At 36.6% G+C, this 23,675-nt stretch overlaps 1 protein-coding gene across 1 annotated transcript; it reads right to left on the reverse strand.

Annotated features, from left to right (window-relative positions):
* Window positions 1–20,373: 20,373 nt before the first annotated feature.
* On the reverse strand, window positions 20,374–22,177 carry LOC131029162 (scopoletin glucosyltransferase). Its single transcript, XM_057959558.2, has one exon. The coding sequence runs from the start codon at window positions 22,106–22,108 to the stop codon at window positions 20,624–20,626; it is 1,485 nt and encodes a 494-aa protein (XP_057815541.2). The 5' UTR covers window positions 22,109–22,177; the 3' UTR covers window positions 20,374–20,623.
* Window positions 22,178–23,675: the final 1,498 nt, after the last annotated feature.

A 23,675-nucleotide genomic window follows, 5' to 3' on the forward strand; every position in this document is an offset into this window, starting at 1 on the left:
CATATTAAACAAAAGTGTACTGAATCCCGAGATGCTTTTCCAGTGCACGGAGGAGGGTTTGCCATTGATGAAATAGGTATCGATATTTCCTGTATGATAAAATCATAAGATTATAATATATCACAAGCTCACGTGTACGCGTGCATATAATCATGAAATCAAGAAACTAAAGTAGTGATACATACCTCCGCCCGCTCTTGATCCACAGGAGAGTCAAGTATATTCAACAAATCCACATAGCTCAATGGTCGTTGTACATGTAAAATAGACAAAAAACACTAATCAATCTACAAACCCCAGCTAATAATTGATTTCAACATTTTCAAACAATTGTACAACTAAAAACATGTTCAATTACCTTCTTCCCACGTTTTGGTGTCTTCGAGGAATTCTTTTTCTTAGGATGAGCCCTAGACACGGAGGGGGTACCCTAAAATAAAAAATTAACATGAGATATTAGTACAGATAATAAATTAAACATAATTTTAAAAATCTAAAATGAAATAACTTGCATATTCCATCAAAATAATACATAAAAAGGGTTGTACAAAATATGATACCGTATAGCCTTGTAGGCCAAAATTGATTGCTAAGAGCGTGATGTCATCAATCTGGGACATTTCATCCCCTGTCAACACCTACAAACCAGAAATTGGACCAAGCATTAAAGATAGTTAATATATCTTGTATTTTTTTGAATTCAAAGTGTACTATTCTATTTTAACATGTTACAAAATTTATACCTCAGGCGTCGAAGTTGCAGCTATAGTAACAGGGGGAGGAGTATGGGATACCGCTACTGCATCCTAAATTGTATATTATTTGTCTCAATTTAAATTGATGTATAAATGAAAATTCATTTATGCAATAAAAAATTTAAATGAACTGATAAATAAAATGATATGAATTCAAATCAACACACCTATGTCTCTCGCTCATGGGAAAACACCATGTCCATCAACTCATCTGTCAGCGCAAAATCATCAGTCGTGCGGGCCTGACATCTACTCCCGCAAATCATGCACATATGAGATGATGATTCATCTGCACCGACTGCATCATCTATCCCCAAGAATATCCCCAAACAACTGACACACATATGCTGGATGGGCTCTCTGTCACCACCTAATGGTTCATCATCCAATACAATAGGGTGTGCTAATGATGTCCCATGTTGGATGATGGCACCAGTCAATGTTATGGCCGCCTGAAGAGTCTGTAGCTCCGTCAACTCTTTTAGCTCTACTAGGACAACCTAATCCACCTTGGGTTTGGGTTCTAGGGGGTGGTGACTCTCCGCCAGTAATCACCTACGGGCTCCAGGTCTATCTTGGGCAAAGCCACCACCTCTACCATTTAACTCTATCATGTCAAAATAGTTTGGGTGCACATTGAGCACAAACTCACAATATACTTTTCTCAAAAAATATAATGGCACCTCATAATTATTACAAGGTGGATCATCAAAGACCATCCACCACCTCTGCCAAAAAAAATTTGTCATCTACACATTGGTACACCAATATATGGGAAACCTATTTGTATTAAGAGGTAATGACTGACCAGTTTTGGGAACAACGAAAAAGGGCACATATTTGTTGTTTAGTAATATTTTTGTTTTTTAGTCCATCGTATGATAGCCCATCAGCATAAAATTGATGACACCTATCCCTAAAGCTTCCCCATTTGGTAATTTGTTTGGAAATAGCTATGACACCACTAGATAATGTTTCTAGGCTAGTGTCGAGCGATTGATGATACTCAAGTTCAGAAGTTTTCAATTTAACAATCATTCTATTGATTTTAGACGTATTTTGTCCTAACTAATTAATTAATTGCTCCTGTGTTTTAGGTGTGCAGTCAAAAGGAGGAATTGGGGGATGTTCTTGTGTGTTTTCAGGAGGTGCATTTGGTTGCTCTTGTGGGTTTTCAGGATGTGCATTTGATTGTTTTTGTGGGTTTTCAGGAGGTGCATTTGGTTGTTCTTGTTGTGGATTAGAATAATCTGGTTTTTGAAACAAAAAATGAAAAAACCTAATCAAAATTAATGAAATTAAATACAAAATGTAAAACAAATTGAAAAACAAGAAAGAAAGACAAAAATAAACAAAAACTAACCTTGATCCATAGCTTGGAGGACAAATATAGCACCCCATTTGCGGTTTAGGAGAGGAAATGGAAGAAAAGCGAAGTAAAAAAGTGCTATTCACGGGTAAATGAGACCCAATTTATTTTTTTAACTTTTTTTAACATGCACCACGTACATGGTTAATGGATTATTATCATGTACAGGCTCATTTTCCTATGAGAAGCATGTACATTCTCATTTTCCTAGGTGTAGCATGTACACACTCATTTTCCTTAAAGTAGCGCGTATGTGCTACCTTTTCTAGGCTCAGGAAGAACAAACCTAAGCACGTACGTAGTAATTTCAAATTTTAAAACCGCGTACATGCTGCTTGTTTTTCCATTTTTTTTCAGGTGGTGTCCACTTTTTTGACCACCATCTTTGTTCACATACCCCTCTGAGTAATAAGACTATCCAACCTTGAGCCAAGTTTATCCTTTAGTTCCCGAGCATTAGACCTTATTCTTGCCTTCTGTTTCTCAAGTTTTTCCAACTTCTCCTCAAAAACTGCCGTTTCCTGCTCCAAAACTAATATAAGTCCAGATGAACCTATTATATTATCCGCAATGTCATCAATTTCTTTTTGTGTCTTTTTGATCTCCTCATCAATATCATCTGTCAAACAATGAGGTTTACATGCTTTTCTATATAACTCCTTATACTCCAAAATTGTAGAATTAAGTACCAGTGAAAGTGTATCCAAGAGATCGGTACATTTCTTTATGGTGTTATCAAAGAATGTGTTTTTCTCTTTGTCAACTCTCTACTTAATGGTATCCCCATTCACCTTATCTATGGTTATTATATTATGAGCAATGAATTTGGACAATGTGTCTAATTTACCTAAAGAATCATTAATGTGATCTATCTTACAATTAGGTACAATCATCTTCAAGATAGGTAAAGTGTTATCAATTGCCTTAAATGCTAAGGCATTACAATCAGTAATCCTTTTAATAGAATCCAAAAGTACCTTTGTAATGTTAGTGGGTCAGAATTCGCGTGTAGATGTGCTCGGTTTTGCTGTGGGTTTCTTCTCAATAGATGTCTGACCAATCACCTTCACTACATCCTCTTTATTTCCATTAGATGCATCCACTTTACTTACATTTTCTTCCCATGGATCTGTTTGTGTCTGCACCTCTACCTTTGATGGTTTCTCAGTTTGATTAAGAACTTCTATAATTGCCAATGTCTCAGACTCAACATGAACCTCTGCCTCAGATTGTTTCTATGTCTATACCACTGCCGAATTTTTAGATTTCGGTGGCCCTGTGCTAGTTGTCCTATCCTTTGTTGGTTTCTTAGTCTTCAGTTGCTCTGTTTGAGCTGGTATCTCAGTGTTCTGAGAGTATACTGTGTGTGCCAGTTTCTCTTAAATCTTGTTGTCCTCAACACTATCTACCTTAACCTATGTAGTTTCTTTGTCCACAACAATGTTTATATCTTGAGTATCTACACTCATGGTGAAAAGTATCTCAGACTCTGGGTTAGTATCATCATGAGTTATACCTTCAGTAGTCATATCCGGTGGATTAGCTGTATGAACCGGTGATGTTGAAGGTGGGGTGTCTTGAGCCGGTGGAGGGATGTTATCTGTTACTTTTATAGAAGGCACACCACCTATTTTACCTTTTCCCTTGTCTTTTTGATATACCTCGAATGTATTTTCCCTGTTTGGTCTACCTCTTTCCTCTTTCTTTTCCTTCTCTACAAAGAATATGTCCCATTTATCTGTAGTCTCATCTGTAATTTCTTTAACCCTTCCAGCCATCAGGCTTACTTGCCGATGTCCACTAACAAATACTGACCGGTTAGCTTCAGAAATATGCTCGTCTATCTCTTCCTTAGAATTTATCAGATGTATAACCAAGAGTGCTTCAACTTTCAACTTCTTGTCTAGTTCCATCACAGATAGCCTTTTAGCTTCAAATCTCATGTATAAATCATTGGGTAACTCATCAATCACTTCTATCAAAAATTTCTTGTAAATATCCAAATGTAGAATAATGCTTTCTTCAATTGTGTTTTTATCAGAATCATTGAAAGAATTATCCCATTTGCACACATTAGATAGATTTCCTTCCTCTGTAACCTCATTCAATAGATTATCTAGTGTGGGGGTAACCAATGTCTATTTCTTCTTTGGTGTAAGCTTCTTCTGCGGTTCCCTAACTACTTGTTGCTTCTTCCTTAATGTTCTGGTTTTCTTAGGAGGAGGAGAAGGTACTGGTGGGGTTTTCCTTTTCCTTTCCACTCTCTTAAACTCAACAACCTTGCCATTGTCAGTATTAGAAGATGTTATAACCGGTGAAACATGTGCTTCAGGTTGCAATCCTTCAAGCTCACTTGCTGATATACCACTGATATTCATAACATTTTCTTTCATTTCTTTTAGCTTCTTGGAGGCATCTCTGATAAAATTTTCTTTTTTGTATCCTCTTCTACATAGATGCATTACTCTCAATAGTTTTTGCATTACCAAAGAATTTCTCAGATGGCTCCCTTGGTGCATCAAGTAGAGCTTTAGCACATATCTCCAAAACAGATAGGTCTACCTCATAACCCATCTCAGTAACCCAAATAGTTCTAGGGCTTGCTACTTCCATCCAAGTTTCATCTTTCTTAATGATAAAATAGATTTCCTTGTCATACTTATCAATTACGCTTTGTGGTAGTCTCTCTCTTGCTCTCATCTTAGTTTGAAATATTTTGTAGTCTGTAATCTTCTTATCACAGTTAGTGCCCATACCGGTGAAAGCTTCCTATATCTATTTTCCTACCGAGATCTCATAACCAAAATATTTGTGACCTGTGTCAGGTATCTCTTTGGTAAAGTATAGCATCAGGCATACTAGTAGGTTTCCAAAATGGAAAGTACCTTTCTTGTCTCCCTTAATCTTCTTCAAATTGTCAATTAATTCATCTTTAAGCCATTCACAAACATCTATCTTAGAATTATTGTTTACCATCTCATATGCATTGTGAATACAAAGGCTAGAAACAAAATTTAGTCTATTTGCATGAGTTGCTTTGTATCCTAGTACCATACTCACATATCTCACGTTTATATCCTTAACATCATTCACTCTAAGTGAGCTGTTATCATATGTGGCTTCGGTTAACTCCATAACTCCCTTGTTAGGTATTTTCTTCGTATTATCAGGCCTACTACCAGTTGAAGGTAAACCAGTAACTGCCTTAATTGCTTCCCTAGTTATCTTGCAAACTAACTCTAACCACATGAACTCTCCATGGACTCTTCTCAATACAAGTCTTACAAATTCCTTTGGAAATTTGGGAATGTTCAGAATCTCTACAACACCTAAGTTTTCCACAATCTTATGTTTAGGTTTAATCATACCATTTCCATCCATAATAACCTCATTAAATATTTTCTTCAAATCCTCAGTCCCTAGGTTTTCTATGTTGCAATGTATGTAGATTCTAGGGTGTTCTGCGAATGCTACACCCTTCGAAATTTTTTAAAAAGCTCTGACAAAATCATCCTGCTTTGCAATCTCATGGATAATATCAAATACAGGTCTAGAGCATTTGATGTTTTCCACAATGGTAGGGTTAGAAATAAAATCAGGAACAAAATATGAGCATTCCATTTTAAAAGATAAATACCTCTTAACCGAAATTCTGAATGCCTGAAAATCACTTCATAGCTTTGCCTTAGGATGCCCTTGCTTATTTTTGCGCTCTCTAAATATTTGAATGCTTAGTGAGCTGAAATGAGGGTTTTTTGGTGCTATATAATGAAATATATTTCAAGAACCACATTAAATGCTCGCCAGTTAAGTGAAAAGTTAACACATCTTCCAGTAAAGAAGAAATGTATCTTCTCACCATCAATCGAGGGTAGAATGCATGATTTTCAACTTGCTACAATACCCCCTAAGGATTATTCCTTAGTTAGACGAATAATCTCTTACCGGTGGAGGATTACTCTATTCTACCAGTACAAAGATAGTTTCATCAGTTCTCTGATCACTCTTCTTAATCCATTGTTTTGAAAATTCCCGCTTTACTTCATCTACCTTTTCTTTTCCCTTCAAACTAGATCCTTTATTTTTCACTGGTGTATTCTTGCTTCTACAAAATTTTGCAATATGACCAATCTTTGTACATGTATAACAAGCTATATTATTCCTCTAAATAGTTTTACCATATCCTTGACCAGTTTGTGATCTGCAGTGATTAGATAAATGCCCAAATCTTCCACAAACATAGCATTTCACATTCATTCTGCAATTTTCTGAATTATTACCAACTTTGTTGCATTTGGAACATTGACTAGTGGGTGAGTTTGTATTCTGATTATTTCTAAATCTACAATGATTTGCTCTGTGCCCATATTGGTTGCAATTAAAACATTTCCCATTGAATTTATAAGCATTAGGTTATCTTACTGGTTTGTCCCGATCTTGATTATTTGCAGTACCGAAGCTTTCTCCATTTTCAAATCCAAGTCCATTTTTATCTCCATTAGGTTTCTATCTTTTAAGGATTTCATCAAGTTTTTTTGAACTTTTTTTGAATTTGTCTTTGTGTTCATTTCTAGTAACCAACTCATTTTCAAGAATTCCAACGTGTTTTGTAAACTCCTCCTTATCATGTTGCATGTGAATCAGATATGTCTTTAGCATATCATTTTTATGACCAAGTCTCAAATTTTCATTTTCAGCATCATTAAGTCTCCTAGCCAAGCCTTCTTCATTCTTCTTTTTGTCTTCAATATCCTTACATAATCTCAGTCATATCTTGCATTTCATTCTTCATATTATTGTTTTCTCACCTTAACTTATTTGCAATGTCTCTAAGAGTTTCCTTTTCATCATCATCATTCTGCATTTTCTCATGAAGTTCTTTTCTTTTATTTTGTGCTCTAACAAAGTTCTCCTGAATTCCTTTAATGAATTCTTGTGCCGTCCTCAGATCATCTTCAATTTTGATAGTCTTTAATTTTTCTACATCAAAATCTTCAAGAGCTCCTTCCAACTATTTTCTTGAGTTATCCATCTATACCGATGTCAGAATCTCCCTCAAGTTGTTAGGCTTTTGTAAATAGAGGACTAGGCTCTGATACCAATTGTTAGATTCAATGGCAGTCCCAAAGACACTGAGAGGGGGAAGGGGTGAATTTGTGTCTAACCGGTTAGCAGAATATTTAAACTTATTGATAATTTTGCAACCCAAAATAGTGTACCGGTAAATAAGAATTATTGCAGTAAACATAAATAACAAAGACAACATAGAAATACACCATAACACAAGATATTTTAACGAGCAAACCTGGTGTGTGAAAAACCTCGGTGAGATTTATGACCCACAATATTTACTCACTGGACAATGAATAAATACTACTTACAATAGGGGCCTGCACATGCAGGGAGGCCAACAGCCTAGAGTTCACTACTCAATGAAGAGTCACACTGACTACAAAATAGATAATTAAATCCAATATGATGTACTTCTCAAAACAACATCTCTAATGCCAGGTTCAGTACCGGTTTAAGCTCAAATAGATAGCTTAACCAAAAACCGTCACTGTCACTAAACAATTATTTTCTACCATACATATCATATATCTCTTTTTTAAACTAACCTATAAGATCTCATACATATATGAGTCTTTTATAATATACCATGTCAGCTTACAAAAGATAATTATATTACAATAAACAAAATTTCATCCCATGTCGGCTGGAGTGTCGGTATGCATTGATGTTGATGTAATCTGAATGCAGGTGTAAGTTCTTGTTGGTGTCGGTGTCTGCTGGTGTATAATATATGTGATGTTGGGCATGTAGATATCTATTGTCGATGGATTTCCAATTGGTTTCCATCCACGACAACATCAACTATTCTCGTAAGAGTGTAGAATGCCAACATGCGCAACATTGCCTTCAATCAACATCATTCTAGTAGAATCCAAGATTTTTTTATTCTTCCTTTCAACAGCTTTATTATGCTGAGGGGTTCTAGGAGTAGATAATTTTCTTCTAATTCCGTTCCTCATAGAAAGTATCAAACTCACCATATATGAATTATCCTCCCCTATCAGATCTCAGACACTTCAGCTTCAACCTTGTCTCAGTCTCCACCATTCCTTTGAATATCTTGAATTTATCTAACGCTTCTGATTTCTCCCTTAGAGAAATCACCGACATCATTCTAGAGTAGTCATCAATCAACAACATGAAGTACCTCTCACCTTGCATGCTTCTCACTCTAGTTGGACCAAACAAGTCATTATGCACAAGATCTAATAGTCCATTATATTTATACAACTTTCTTTTAAATGATGTTCTTGTTTTCTTTCCCAACAAACATTCTTTACATATAGGATTAGAGGGCTTAAAAATCTTAGGCAAATCTCTAATAGCTTTATTAGAACTTATCCTCACCATATAGTCAAAGTTAACATGACACATCCTCCTATGCTGCAATCAACTTTCATCTATCTGAGCAATCATATAGTTTTCTCACCAGCATTCAAGTGAAAGATATTACCTTTATTTTTATTCCCTTTTGTAATCTCTACATTGGAGGTATTCAAAACCTTGCATTTACCACTCTTGAACTGAAAATCATATCCCTTATCAACCATCTCTCCAACACTTAGAAGATTATGCTTTAATCCTTCAACATATAAGACATCATCAATTTTATTCCTACCATCAAAAGATATAGAACCTCTACCACGAATTACACATATTTTATCATCCCCAAATCTTACTATACCACCATCATACCTTTCCATATCCATAAATTTACTTTTATCACCTGTCATATGATGTGAACAACCATTGTAAATTACCCATTCATATTTCTCTTCAATCTTAGCAGCCAAAGATTTCTCTTCAATAATGCAGTTTGTAGGATTCACTAGTATCAGATCATCTTCTTTGATAGCAATAAACACAAAATCATCTCCTAGGAATTATTCATTGTTTGATTCCTTGTCTATCACACCTTCATTAGAAGCATAATAACATCTCTTCTAAGTTTTCTACTTCCAGTGGGGATTGTAGGGCTTATCATGCTTATCATACCTAGACATTCTTTTAGGACAACTAGAAGCAAAATGTCCTATCTTATTATAGGAGAAACATTTCAATGTTAACTTTCCATCATACTTACCGGCTCCCTTAGGCAATCTCTGAGCAATAAGTGCTTCAAGATCATCCAACTCTTTCCCCTATTCTTCCATCTCTCTCATCTCTCTTTCATATCTTGAAACCCTAGATGAACTCTCTTCTAGATCATATAGTGTCTTCCCAGATACAGAGGGTTTAAATGAAGTCTTAGATTTACCATCTGACTCTCCAAATTTTCTCAACTCAAATGCAACCATCTTACCAACTAAAATATTTCTTTTCACAGTAGTCACACTCTCGATCTCATCAATAGTAGCAACTTTATCCTTATAAGCAAAAGGAAAGCATCTCAATACCTTAGCAAGAATCTCATCTTCCTCAAGAGTTCCACAAATACACTTCAAGTTTATAATAATCTCATTCACTTTGGCCATAAAGGAATTTATGTTCTCATCTTCTCCTATTTTTAATGTCTCATATTTTCCCTTCAAACTCTGCAATTTAGCAACCTTAACTTGCACATGTCCTTCATACAAGACCTCTAGCTTTTTCCATATTCCATATGAGTTTGAAGTCCCATAACATTAGTCATGTCTGACTCAGTCAAAGAACTCAACAATGCTTCCTTAGCCCTTATGTTATGTTTAGTTTCCTTGATCTCATCAGCAGTAACTGGTCCATTTGGAGGAACATTGTGAACATTCTTTGTAATCTTCCAATAATCTTGACCAAGACACTTCAAATGAACTTCCATCTGGTCCCTCCAAATTGTATAATTATTTTCATCAAATCTAGGACTTTATTTATTAAACACATAAGCTGCCATCTCGGATCTCCTCAAGAGGTTAAGATTCTTTTGGTGGATCTAGATCTGATACCACTTATTGGCACCAACAAATAAGGAAAATTGAGAGGGGAGGTAAATTGGTTTTTTCCAGATTAAATCAATTAAGCATAATATTAGATCAAATCAGTTGTAGGAGAAAGAAGGATAACAACAAGCACAACAACACACATAACACCAATATTTCTGACATGGAAAACCCAATTAAAAAGGAAAAACCATGGTGGGAACCTACCTAGAATGAGATGATACTCTATAGTAGAATGTGTAAATATTATAATGGGGAATGCACTTGCATTTAGGCACACTTCCTAGAGCTCACTACTCAAATTACAATGAACTAGAAAGTTCCAACCATCAGGAAAGATTCACTACCTTAAAAAATGATTTGGACTACAATCTGAAAAGAATGAACTACAAAAATAGTATCTGCTAATGCCTAATGACAGTTCTAGTTAATCTCAAATATCTTCTAATGCTTAATGTATATTTCTCTGATACCAGTTATTAGACAGTTCAAATAACTAGAAGACAACTAAGAGTGGGGGGGTGAATCAATTGTCATAAGATTACCAGAACCTTAAGCAATTAAAACTTTAATACCAAAACCCAAAAGATCAATACGAGAATGCATAAACTAATTACCTAAAAAGCAGATATACCAATAAAGCACAAGAAATAATTAGAGAATAAATACCATCCACATGACACCAATATTTGTATGAAGAAAACCAAGTAAAGGGAACAACCATGGTGGGAAGCCTACCCACATTCAGATAATACTTCTACAGTAAGTATGTGATTACAAATTGAGGGGTCTGCACTTGCAGGAAGGCCAACAACCTAGATCACACTACTCATTACAAAAAGGAGTCTCAGTGACTACATAAAAATCTAAACTACATCTCCTATGCCTGATAATAGTTCTGGTTAAGCTCAATACCAGAGGACTAAATCCTCTTACCTAAACCCAACTCAATCACCAATGATCGACAAAATCCTTTGCATGAATTATTATTACATTATTTTCTCCTATTCCACTCCTATATGATCTACAATGAGATCTTACATCATATATATACTAACCCTTGACCACAAACAATAAGGTCGACCACTAGACAATAAATAAATTATATAAATACAAAACATGTCAGCCTAAGACCAAACAAATAATATACAACCCATAAGACATCCCGGAAACACATCAAGAAGTCAAATAAACACATTACATTAAGCCGATCCATAACCTAGATAGCACCGAACCCAATTTAGGTCCACACATGCTAAAGCAATGATCCCAATTAACCAAGTCTCAAACACAATCACCATCAGCATCCTGAATCTCTACTAGAAGCTGCACCAATACAACTTATGCATAACATCAAGGATCTTCAACAAAGCTCTGTCGGTGAAACCCTCACCGATCAACAAACCAATCTTGTCAACATATAAGATAGCATCTGATCACCAAATCAAAACCAACTAACTGAACATGAATCTAGGTAAAATGAATAGTAGATCTAAGCCAATCCCAAAAGCCAAAGCATACCAGAGTATACCACATCATCATGATCTAACCAACCAAGAACCAAACAACCTATTGGGACCAGAAGGATACCGGTAAAGCAGCCAAAATAGCTAGTATTAACATCAGTAACAAAACATCAATGTAACACATAATAAATTCCTCCAAATGGCCAACAATATCCCCCTTTGGCATTGATGGAAACACTAGATGTGAAAAACATCCAAGTTCCAAGAAATGCCAAACAAATATCCAACACAAGAATATAGCAATGAAGTTTTGATCTATACTCTCCCTGTAGATGATATAATAATTAAGTTATGCAAATTTCTCTCCCTAATGTATATATCTCCTTAAGTTTTTCACATGAATATCTCTCCCCCTTTGACATCAATGCCATATATTTGACATAAATATGAAAGAAAAAACATAAACCGCTGAATCACAAGGCTAACTACTCCCCCTGAGTAGTAGCATCACCACATCAATCTAAAATGAATAATAATGCATACCAGACTGATGCCAAATAACATCAATCAGTTTTCTACTAGAGGCGTAGAAACCCCTAATTTGTCTCTGAAGTACTCAAATGATTCTTTAAGCAAATTTTTAGTGAAAATGTCTGCAATCTTCTCTTTAGTGTTCACATAAACCAATCTAACTTTATTTTCTTCCACCTCCTTTAAAAAGTTATACTTGATAGATATGTACTTTGTTTTAGAGTGAAATATCAGATTCTTTGATACGTCTATAGCAACAGAGTTATCACAATGAATAACTATCCATCCAATGAAATACACTTTTATGTCCTTCAAATGAGTGTCAATTGCCAACAATCTCTCCCTTTGGCATTGTTGGCAACACTCATGTGAAAAATGATAATGGTTTCCATCTGTCGGTTTCACCCTGAGATTGCTCCCTTTGAGCTGAATATCCATCTGTGATCATGATCTGTACAAATACTCCTATTCTCCTGATTTCAAGAATATATTTTTCAACTATACCTCCCCCTTTGACATCAATGCCAAAAAATTGCCAAAAAATGGGATGAAAAATGAAATTTTGTACAAAGAATGTGTCCCAAAATACCTTACCGGAGCTAAATGTATTTGAAATTTCTGGATAGGATTTCTCCAAAAGCTCTAGACAAGTGTCCCAATGAATTTTAATGTGTTGGATACTAATAAAAAGAAGGAGATTGACAACTAATCAGGTATGTTTAATTTCTCAAGTTGAACCGGTATCAGTAATTGAAGCATGTAAAGATGAATGTTGGATGAAATCTATGAAAGAAGAATTAGATACGATAGAGAAGAATAACTCATGGACTTTAGTTCCCTGACCTAAAAATAATAATGTTATTGGAGTTAAATGGGTTTTTAGGAATAAATTAAATGAACATGGAGAAGTTGTAAGGAATAAAGCTATATTGGTTTGTAAAGGATATTCTCGGAAGAAAGGAATTGATTATGGTAAAACTTTTGCACCTGTAGCTAGGATTGAAGCTGTAAGATTATTTCTTGCCTGTGTTGCACATAAAACCTACAAGGTTTATCAGATGGATGTGAAGTACTGAATGGGGATCTTGATGAGGAAGTTTATGTTGAGCAACCTGATGGTTTTTCACTTTTGGATGATAAAAATATGGTTTACAGGTTAAGGAAAGCTTTATATGGATTGAAACAGGCACCTAGAGCTTGGTATGCAAGGTTAGATAAATATATTTTGAAGCTTGGTTTCACTAAAGGTAATGTTGACAGTAATCTATATTATAAAGTCAGTGATGATGATATACTGATTATTGAGGTTTTTGTTGATGACATTATTTTCGGAGGTGAAGATAAGTTGTGCATGGAATTTTCTAAAAATATGGAGAAAGAATTTGAAATGTATATGATTGGGGAAATGAAATTTTTTGTAGGTTTGTAGATTACTTGAGTTGATAAAGGTATTTTCATCTGTCAAACTAAGTATGCTAGGGATATGTTGAAGAAATTTGGTATGGGAGACTCTAAACTGATTATTACTCCTATGGTTACAAGTAAGAAATTAACAAGGAAAGATAAATTTTCACTGGTAAATCCTACAAGGTACAAGTCTATGATTGGAGGTCTGCTATATTTGACTCAGATTAGGCCTGATATAATGAATGTTGTTTGCATTGAATCAAGATATCAAAGTGATCCTAGAGAAAATCATGAGTGTGATGAAAATAATATTTAGATACTTACAAGGTACATCTGAATATTGTTTGTGGTACCCTAAGGATGATAAGTTTACTTAATGTGCTTATACAGATGCAGATTGGGCAGGTGATGTTGATAATCAGAAAAGTACTTCCGGTGGAGATTTCTTTCTTGGAAAGAAACTTATTTCATGGATCAGCAAGAAAAAATCATGTACTTCTTTATCTACTGTTGAAGTTGCGTATGTTGTTGCTGCTACTAACTATACACAAGTTATATGGATGAAAAAAATGTTGAAGGATATAAAAGTGCATTGCAATGGATCAGTAATTATTCACTATGATAACTCTGTTGCTATAGACATGTAAAAGAATTCGATATTTCACTCTAAGACAAAGCACATATCTATCAAGTACAACTTTTTAAAGGAGAATGTGGAAGAAAATGATGTTAGATTGGTTTATGTGAACACTAATGAGAAGATTGTAGACATTTTCACTAAACCTTTTCCTAAAGAATCATTTGAGTACCTCAGAGACAGATTAGGGGTTTCTGCCCCTCCGACATTAAACTAATTGATGTTATTTGGCATCAGTCCAGTATGCATTATCAAAGATATTATTCATTCTGGATTGATGTGGTGATGTTACTACTCAGGGGGATTATTTAGCCTTGTGATTCAGTGGTTTATGTTTTTGTTTTGATATTTATGTCTAAATTCTGGCATTGATGTCAAAACGGGAGAGATATTCATGTCAAAAACTTACGAAGATATATACATTAGGGGGAGAAATTTGCAGAACTTAATTATGATACCATCTACAGGGAGAGTATGAATCATAACTTCATTGCTATATTCTTGTACGGGAGATTTGTTTGGCATTTCTTGGCACTTGGATGTTTTTCACATCCAATGTTGCCATCAATGACAAAGGGGGGAATTGTTGACCATTTGGAGGAATTGATTATGTGTTGCATTGATGTTTTGTCATTGATGTCAACAATAGCTATTTTTGCTGCTTTACTGGTATCCTTCTGGTTCCGGTAGGTTGTTTGGTTCTTGGTTGGTTAGATCATGATTATCCGGTATGCTCCGATATATTTTGGCTTTTGGAATTGGCTTAGATCTGCTATTCACGCTACTCAGATTCATATTCAATCAGCTGATTTTTATTAGGTGATCGAATGCTATCTTATATGCTTGTAAGCTTGGTTTGTTGATCCAGTCAGGGTTTCATCAGCAGAGCTTTGTTGAAGATCTTTGATGTTTTGCATAAGTGGTATTGGTATGACTTCTAGTAGAGATTCAGGATGTTGATGGTGATCATGTCCAAGACTTGGCCGATTGGGATTATTTCTTTAGCATGTTTGGACCTAAATTGGGTCCAGTTTATCTAGGTTATGGATCAGCTTAATGTAACATGTTGATTGGACTTCTCGATGTATTTTTGAGATGTCTTATGGATTGGATGTTTTTTTCTTGGTCTCAAGCAAACATGTTTTGTAATTATTTAATTTCTTTATTGTCTGGTGGCCAACCTAATTGTTTGTGGTCGAGGGTTTGTATATATATAATGTAAGATCTCATTGGAGATTATATGTGAGGATATATGGATATGTAAGGAGCGAATAATGTAATAATCATTCATGCAGAGGATTTGGTTGATCATTAGTGATCGAGTTGGGTTTATGTAAGAGGATTAAGTCCTCTAGTATTAAGATTAACTGGAACTGTACTCAAGCATATGAGATGCTATCATTGCAGTTCATTCTCTTTTCCAGATTGTAGTCTAGATTTTTATGTAGTTAGTGAGACTCCTTTTGTAACGAGCAACGTGCTCTTGGTTGTTGGCCTTTCTATAAGTGTAGGCCCCTCAATTTGAAATCAGATACTTACTACAGAAGTATCATCTGACTGTGGGTAGGCTTCCCACACTGGTTTTTCTCTTTACCAGGTTTTCCATGTACAAATATTAGTGTCATGTCAATGGTGTTTATTCTCTATTTATTGGGTAAGTGCACCAAGATGGTGAACAAAAAGGGGGGTATAAGTGGCCACTTTTTTTTTTTTTTTTTTTTTTATGAAAACAGGTAAACCTGAACTTCAAAGAGATATTCAAAGGTCATGCACTCAAAAATAGGAGTTGAGAAAAGAATAAAAATTGTAGTACTCTGAATCTAGTTTCTAAACTACTAAAGTTTTTAAAAATTGGATAAGATTAAGAGGGTCAAACCTATCTCGATCGAAAAATGTTTCTTGATTTTTTCAGAAAACCATAACATAGTTGTTTTCGTGCGCTACACAAAATATATAATTAGGTTTACTATTTTGAAAGACCCTTTGTTAGGATGATAGGTAAGATTGAGATCTAGAAGTTTTGTATTTTTTTGTAATTTTTCATTGAGTATTTTTTTTTAATGATTTTTTGAAGTGGCCACATCCTACAAATTTGGTACATGTTCGTGTGTTGGGCATTACTTGCATCAAAATAATCGAAAATGAAAAATTTTCTTTTAAAATTGTATAGACTCTAGTTTAGAACAATAATATGTAATTTATTTTGATTTTGGTAAAGTATATCAAAATTTATTAAAAAAATTGGTAGACGTATGTCTGTGAGGACTCTCAAGGCACTGGTAAAGAAATTTAAAGTTTACTATGCTAATGTTGTCTTAAAATAAAAATAAAATTATATGGTCAGAAAGAGGAGAACACTTGCGAGATTATGGTGGTAATTTTAGAGATACCCACTTGATCATTTGTAAACCTGATGATGCTGAAGTTGAGAAATCATGTTGGAAGATGAAAAAACCTATAAAGGGACAAAAATGGAGGGAAAATGGGCTTGCAAGTCTTAGGGTCTTTTTACAACCCTCTTCCCAAGCCAAAAACCGCACGATTTCTGATGTGCAAGATAACCCGCTCGGGTTTTGAAAAACAAAAAGTACCATTCATATTTCTACATAACCCGTATAGGTTATGTACAAGTAAACCAGCATTTTGAGTTTCACAAAACCCGTACAGGTTATGAAAAACCATAATTTTGACTTTCACAAAACTAGTACGGGTTATGAAAAACATCATTTTGAGTTTCACAAAATCTGTACGGGTTATGGAAACCCATTATTTTGATTTTTACAAAACTAGTACGGGTTATGAAAAACATCATTTCGAGTTTCACAAAACCCGTATGAGTTATGAAGATATCAAAATGTATGCTTGTAAACATAGCATATACTACAGATATGTATAGACATACATATATAATATTTGTTTATGTATGTATATATGGATATATATAGTTACATATACATATATTTATATAGATCTATGTATATATGTTTGTGTACATGCATGTCTCTCTTCTTTTCCTCTCTCTCATCTTCCTTCCCCCCCATCACCATCTCCGTCTATTTTGAGCCTTAATTATCCTCTTTGAGTCTCTCTACGTCATGTCTCTCACCCTCTCCTCCTCCTCCTACTCTCTCTCTCTCTCTCTCTCACACACACACACATTATCCTATCCTATTATCACCCTCTCCCCCTTCTCTCTCTTTCTCTCCCTACCTCTCCCTCCACCACTCATTATCTTATCCTACTCTCTCTCTCTCTCTCTCTCTCTCTCTCTCTCTCTCTTTTATTCTCTCTCTCCCTCTCCCTCTCTTTATCCTATTCTCCCCATCTCCATGCTCTCTCTCTCTCTCTTCCTCTCCCTCTCCCTCTCCCTCTCCCTCTCTCCCAATCTCCTCTCTCTCTCCCCCTCTCTCTCCCTCCCCCTCTCCTTATCATATTCTCTCCCTCTCTTCTTATCCCCTATTCTCTATCTTACCCCCTCTCCCCTTACTCTCTCTCTCTAACTACCTTTCTCACCCCCTCTCGTTATCCTATTCTCTCACTCTCTTCCTATCCCCTTCTCTCTCTCTCTCAATCCTATTCTCACCCTCTCTCCCTTCTCTTTCTTTCCCTATCTCTCTTAGTCTCCTCCTATTCTCTTCTCTCTCTATCTATAACACTCTCTCCCTCTCCCTCTCCTTATCCTATTCTATCCCTCTCTACCTATCCCCTACTCTCTCTCTCTCTCTCTCCCTCCCCATTTCCCTAGTCTCTCTCTCTCTCTCTCTCTCTCTCTCTCTCTCTCTCTCTCTCTCTCTCTCTCTCTCCCCCCCTCCCTCTCCCTCTCTTAATCCTATTGTCACCCTCTCTCCCTCTCTTCCTATCCCCTTCTCTCTTTGTCTCTAACTCTATATCCCTCCCCATCTCCTTATCCTATTCTATCCCTCTCTTCCTATCCCCTACTCTCTCTCTCTCTCTCTCTCTCTCTCTCTCTCTCTCTCTCTCTCTCTCTCTCTCTCACAGTCCTATTCTCACCCTATCTCCCTTCTCTTTCTTTCCCTATCTATCTCCATCTCTTCCTATCCCCTTCTCTCTTTGTCTCTAACTCTCTCTCCATCCCCTCTCCTTATCCTATTCTCTCTCTCTCTCTCTCTCTCTCTCTCTCTCTCTCTCTCTCTCTCTCCTCTCTCTCTCTCTCTCTCTCTCTCTCTCTCTCTCTCTCTCATAATCCTATTCTCACCCTCTCTCCCTTCTCTTTCTTTCCCTATCTCTCTCCCTCTCTTCCTATCCCCTTTTGTCTTTGTCTCTAACTCTCTCTCCCTCCCCCTCTCCTTATCCTATTCTATCCCTCTCTTCCTACCCCCTACTCTTTCACTCTCTCTCCCTCCCCATCTACCTCTCTCTCTCTCTCTCTCTCTCTCTCTCTCTCTCTCTCTCTCTCTCTCTCTCTCTCTCTCTCTCTCTCTCTCTCTCCTCTCTCTCCCCACTTCTTCTTTGGTTCCTATTTCTCCATAACCCGTACGGGTTATGCAAAACTTAGGCCAAAACTTCTAGTTTTGCATAACCAGTATGGGTTTTGAGGAACATTTATTATTATTATTATTATTATTATTATTGGCTAGGAACTTGAATTTCATAGAACATGCACGGGTTAGGAGAAATTTCAATTTTTTTTTTGCATGTGGCCACTTTTCTGTTTTGCATCTTGGTGCACTTACCATGTTTCTTGTTCTTAATTGGTATATCTATTATTCAGTAATTGGTTTATGCATTCCTGTATTAATCTTTTGGGTTGCGGTATTAAAGTTTTAATTGCTTAAGGTTCCGGTAATCTGGTGACAACTGATTCACCCCCCCCCCCCCCCCCCCTCCCCCCTCACAATTGTCTTCCGATTATTTGAACTGTCTAACAAATAATTGTAAATTTTTTGATAGGGAATTGGGCATTTTCATGGAGATTGTTTCTCCAGCTGGTGTTGGGAGGTTTTTGAATTTATTTCATGCTATCCTTCATTTCACATCTTATAAGGTGTATGCTCTCAATTTTGATTACCATTGGGAAGGGGTGTGGAAAGGAACAGTTTGAAGTGAAGGAAACCTGATGTCCCTCTTCATGCTTCCAGGGAGGAGGAATGAAAATTTTTGGAAGAGGTTATGGGTTTAAGGCAAAGGCAGTCTTATAAAGGTGACGTAGATGTTCATCTTTCAAGAGAGGTTACTGGGTGGATTCATGATGCTGGTTTGGGTTCTAAACAATGGCAACCGAAGGAGCTTCTAGTAGTTGAACAAAATAAAATCTTTGTGGGCTTTCAAATTTTTCTAAAGGAGTTCGATATTCAAGTCAATGACAAGGAGGATGTGGCCGAGAACTTTCCGGAACATCATTTTGTCTTGCAATTAAAGGCTCTATTTTTTTGTTGTTTCTCACCCTTTGTACATGGATTGCTTATAGTTATTGGCTCTATTTTTGGATGTTTCTCACCCTTAGCATAGGTTTTCTTGGTTGCTAGGGTTTCATACTTGCACTATTTTGTCTGGCTTTACTTGGCCATGTTATATGTCATGTTTTGTTAGTCGGTTAGGTTAGGTTTATTGGTTCTAGTTCTTATCAATCTCTTTGCTTCTGGTTGCATATACTCTCTTTATGACCATGTTATACTCTTTTACTATTAATATATATTTCAAACCTTTGACGTTTTTCTCAAAAGAAAAGATGTATTAAATTAAGTATATGAATGGCAGTAAATAAAAATTGATAGAGAATAGGGGCATGAACTAAACCTAGCATAAAATTATATCACTTTATGTGTATGTTATCAATTAATACATTTTTGAATGGATGCATAAATTAAAATGATAAAAGGCATGGTATGCAATCAAGTGTATTTTTATTAATTATAATGATATAATCATTAATTTTGTGACTAGTTTTAGTCATGATTCCTTATACTTGTCTTCATTTTTATAACAAAGAATTTACTTTATGTGTATTGCAACTATTATTCATACAAGTTTTTTCATTTAATTCTTTAAGAAAAACTGTTTTGAATTTATTAGAAAAAATAAAATTTCTAAGACATCCTTAAATTTAGTCCAAAATTCTTATATAGTCTATATATACTCTATTTAAACATCACACCCTTCAACAATCAAATGGTTAAAAACAATCTTACACCTCATTCCTCTATAAAATATTGTAGGGCACGATATAACGTAGAGCGAAACTGCTTCAGTCTAGACAAATCTATGACAATGTCAACAATTATTGAGTATTAAGTTTTCATAAATGACAACCAAACAATGAGTTTTTCATTTTCTCAAACTTCTAGGAGAATTTAATCATATACTAAACTCAAGAAACACTCTTCTAGGAGAATTTACTCATATACTAAGCTCACAGAAACAATAAGTGCTTAGAACATATTCTTAAGCTAAAACATATTCTTAGGCTAAATCACACAAACCATCTTCTGTATCAATTCCAAGTAAAAAAGAGTTTATCCTTCTTGTCTCATCTTCAGTAGCTTGTGCATCTCACTCGCAAACGCCTGGACATCTGCTTTCGAAGACCCTCCCTCTTCAACAGCTTTTCTTGCCATCTTCTTGAGCTTCTGCCCTCTTGCTCGCATCTCGTTCCCTTTAACGTCACAAAGCACTAGTCGTAACACCTCCTTCACTTTTTCTTCTTCTGGAATCCCAGGGATATGTTCACAGAACTGAATCCCCATACCCAATTCTGCCAACAGACGTAGATTAAAAAACTGATCCCCAAACATAGGCCATCCAACTGTGGGTACTCCAAGAGTTATGCTCTCAAGCGTAGAGTTCCACCCGCAGTGGCTCATGAGGGCGCCTACGGAAGGATGGGAAAGAATCAAAAGCTGCGGCGCCCATCCCCATATGATCACACCTCTATCCTTTGTTCGCTCCAGAAAGCCCTCAGGAAGATACTCTCTCGCGAGATCTGCGTTGCATGACGTGGCGGTTTCGATGCTTGGTGTCACCTTGATAGCCCAAATGAAAGGCTGCAGGCTAGCTTCCAGGCCTCTTGCCAAAGCTTTTATTTGCTGCTCTGTGAAGAATATCTGGCTTCCGAATGAAACGTACACGACAGAGCTTTCGCTCTGAGAGTCTAGCCACTGGACGAGCTCATCCACCGCAACGTCCGCCTTTTTCCCTCGCACGCATACCGCTCCATTGAAATAATTCGGCGGAAGCATGGGGCCTATGGCCCACACTGGCTTGCCCGTCAGGTTTCTCAGGTGCTGCACATAAGCAGGCTCCAGCTCCTCGAAAGTATTGAATATTAATCCCGAGGAGCCTGTACTGATGGACTGTAAAATCTTCAGTACAATATCCAAGGTGGGGTCTTCAATGTTGAAAAAATCTTGGGCTATTTCGTCCCTCTCAAATCTATGAGGCCACGGCAGGTCCAAGCTCAACACAACACACTCCTTCCCTTGTTTCTCTTCCTTCTCCATCGTAACAACCGAACGGGAGGTCGAGATCAGCATGCTCACCCCAAACGCCCCGGACACATTAAATTCCATGCAACAAATCTTGAACTTTTGGGCGCTCTCTCTCCCCCATCCCATGAACGTATCGTACACAATACAGACTGGAGCTGATGCTCCCTGTTGTTCAAACTGGCACTCCATCCAAGCATTGAAGGGCTTTTGAAGTTTGCTCGCCAGTGCAAATATAAGGCCATGAGAAGCCTTGGGAAGAAGGTCAATACTCTCTCGCCCCTCCGGTAGGCCTTCCACAGGTGGCGTGGGAAGCACTACCAAACGCAGATCGATACCGTTGTTTACAGCTTGGACAACGAAGCCTTGAAAACGGGATACATTGGCTGGCGTAGTGACATAACTGACGGTCAGACCTTGGGATGCCACGAGCCTTGAGAGGTCGAGCAGAGGGATGGAGTGACCTAGTGCAGGAAATGCTAGCACCACCACATGGGGCTTCTGGAGTCCCACCATTACAATCAAAGAAAAATAAGCGAGGATATCAACGACTTAAGGCTTATGGAATAGATTCAACGTATCAGAACCTTTTATAGAGCCCACACAGGCTAAGGGTCCAGTTACGAATGCCTGAAATCCCGGGGCCAAATCGTATGCCACGATAATACAGAATGAGTTTGTAACTTTTAGCATTTGCTGTAAGCGTAGGACTCTCTGAGAAATCCCAGGGATAAATCGTACGCCACGACAGTATAGAATGAGCCATAGAATTAATCGACTAGGAAGGTTGTTAGTGTTTGGCAATGTAGAATGAGACAAAACAATTCATAGAGTCTCTTATTATAATTTTTAGCTTTGACCAATACAATAAAAGTTTTCAGATTATCTTGCTGTAATTTATAGCTTTGTTCAATATAACAAAAGCTTATGAATCTCTGAATATCCCATGATCGAATTCTATGTCACCGCATTATAGGATTGGCATTATGGAATAAGCGGCAAAAGTTCACAGATATTTTATTGTCATTTTTAGCTTTATTCAATACAACAGAAGTTAACAGATGTCAATAAAACAAAAACGTACGAATCCCTGAAAATCTCAGGGCCAAATTGTCTGCCACGACATTATAAAATGACCCACGAAATTTGTCAGCTAGAAAAGTTGTTTTATTCGGCATTATAGAATGAGCCTCAAAAGTTCACAGTTGATCTTCCACTGGAAAAAAAAAATGGCACTATGTTAATTAATAATGGTCTTGGTGCAGAGCGTACTATGTTGCAGAAGAGATTAGCTCACGCCGAAATAAATTTTGGTGTTAGGTTATGTTGCTACAATGATTTTGCCTGTTTGGTGGTGTTAGTTTGGACTTTGGAGACGTGGCTCCAACGATTTCTACTTTCTCATGTTGCAGTATTTACTGCACAATAATGTTTAGTAAGAAAAATGGTTTATCTCATGTTTTATTATATTTTCTATTTTTTAAGGGTAAGAAGATAAATCTATTAAGTAAGAGAAAAAGGAAATTATATAAAGATTTTCAAACAATAACAATTGATATTAATGATGTCCAAGTAGAGGAAGAGGAATCACTTGAAAGCCCCAATGAGGACCCGGAAGAAGAAGAGGAAGGAGAAGAAGAGAACAACAAGTCGGAAAGCGAGCATGAGTCTTCTTTCAAAAACCCCAATATCCCTGACACCTCTGAGGACAAGGAAATGGTGTTGTGTTTGCCTATGAACCCTGTCCAGAGGCTAACAACAACTTGGAGGAGCAATTGAATGAAATGAAGGAAAAAGTGGCCATGCTCGAGAAGAACTACAAGGAATAGGATAGGAAGGTGACAGATTTGTGCGATGCTTTCAATTCCCTTTGCACTATCACAGATGGGGTAATGAAGAATGGGGTAATGGGCATGGTATTTGGTCAAGGTCGATTGAAGAAAATCAGGAAGAAGAAGGACAAGAAAGGTGCAAGGGAGATGATCAATGAGGAGGAACAAGATCAGTAGGAGACCTGGATGCAGAACTTAGGCAAGCTCAAGTGGGACTGGAACCTGATCAAGAAGGAGTAATGGTCATTTTG

The sequence above is a fragment of the Cryptomeria japonica genome, chromosome 1 (assembly GCF_030272615.1).
Source record: "Cryptomeria japonica chromosome 1, Sugi_1.0, whole genome shotgun sequence".
Taxonomy (NCBI): domain Eukaryota; kingdom Viridiplantae; phylum Streptophyta; class Pinopsida; order Cupressales; family Cupressaceae; genus Cryptomeria; species Cryptomeria japonica.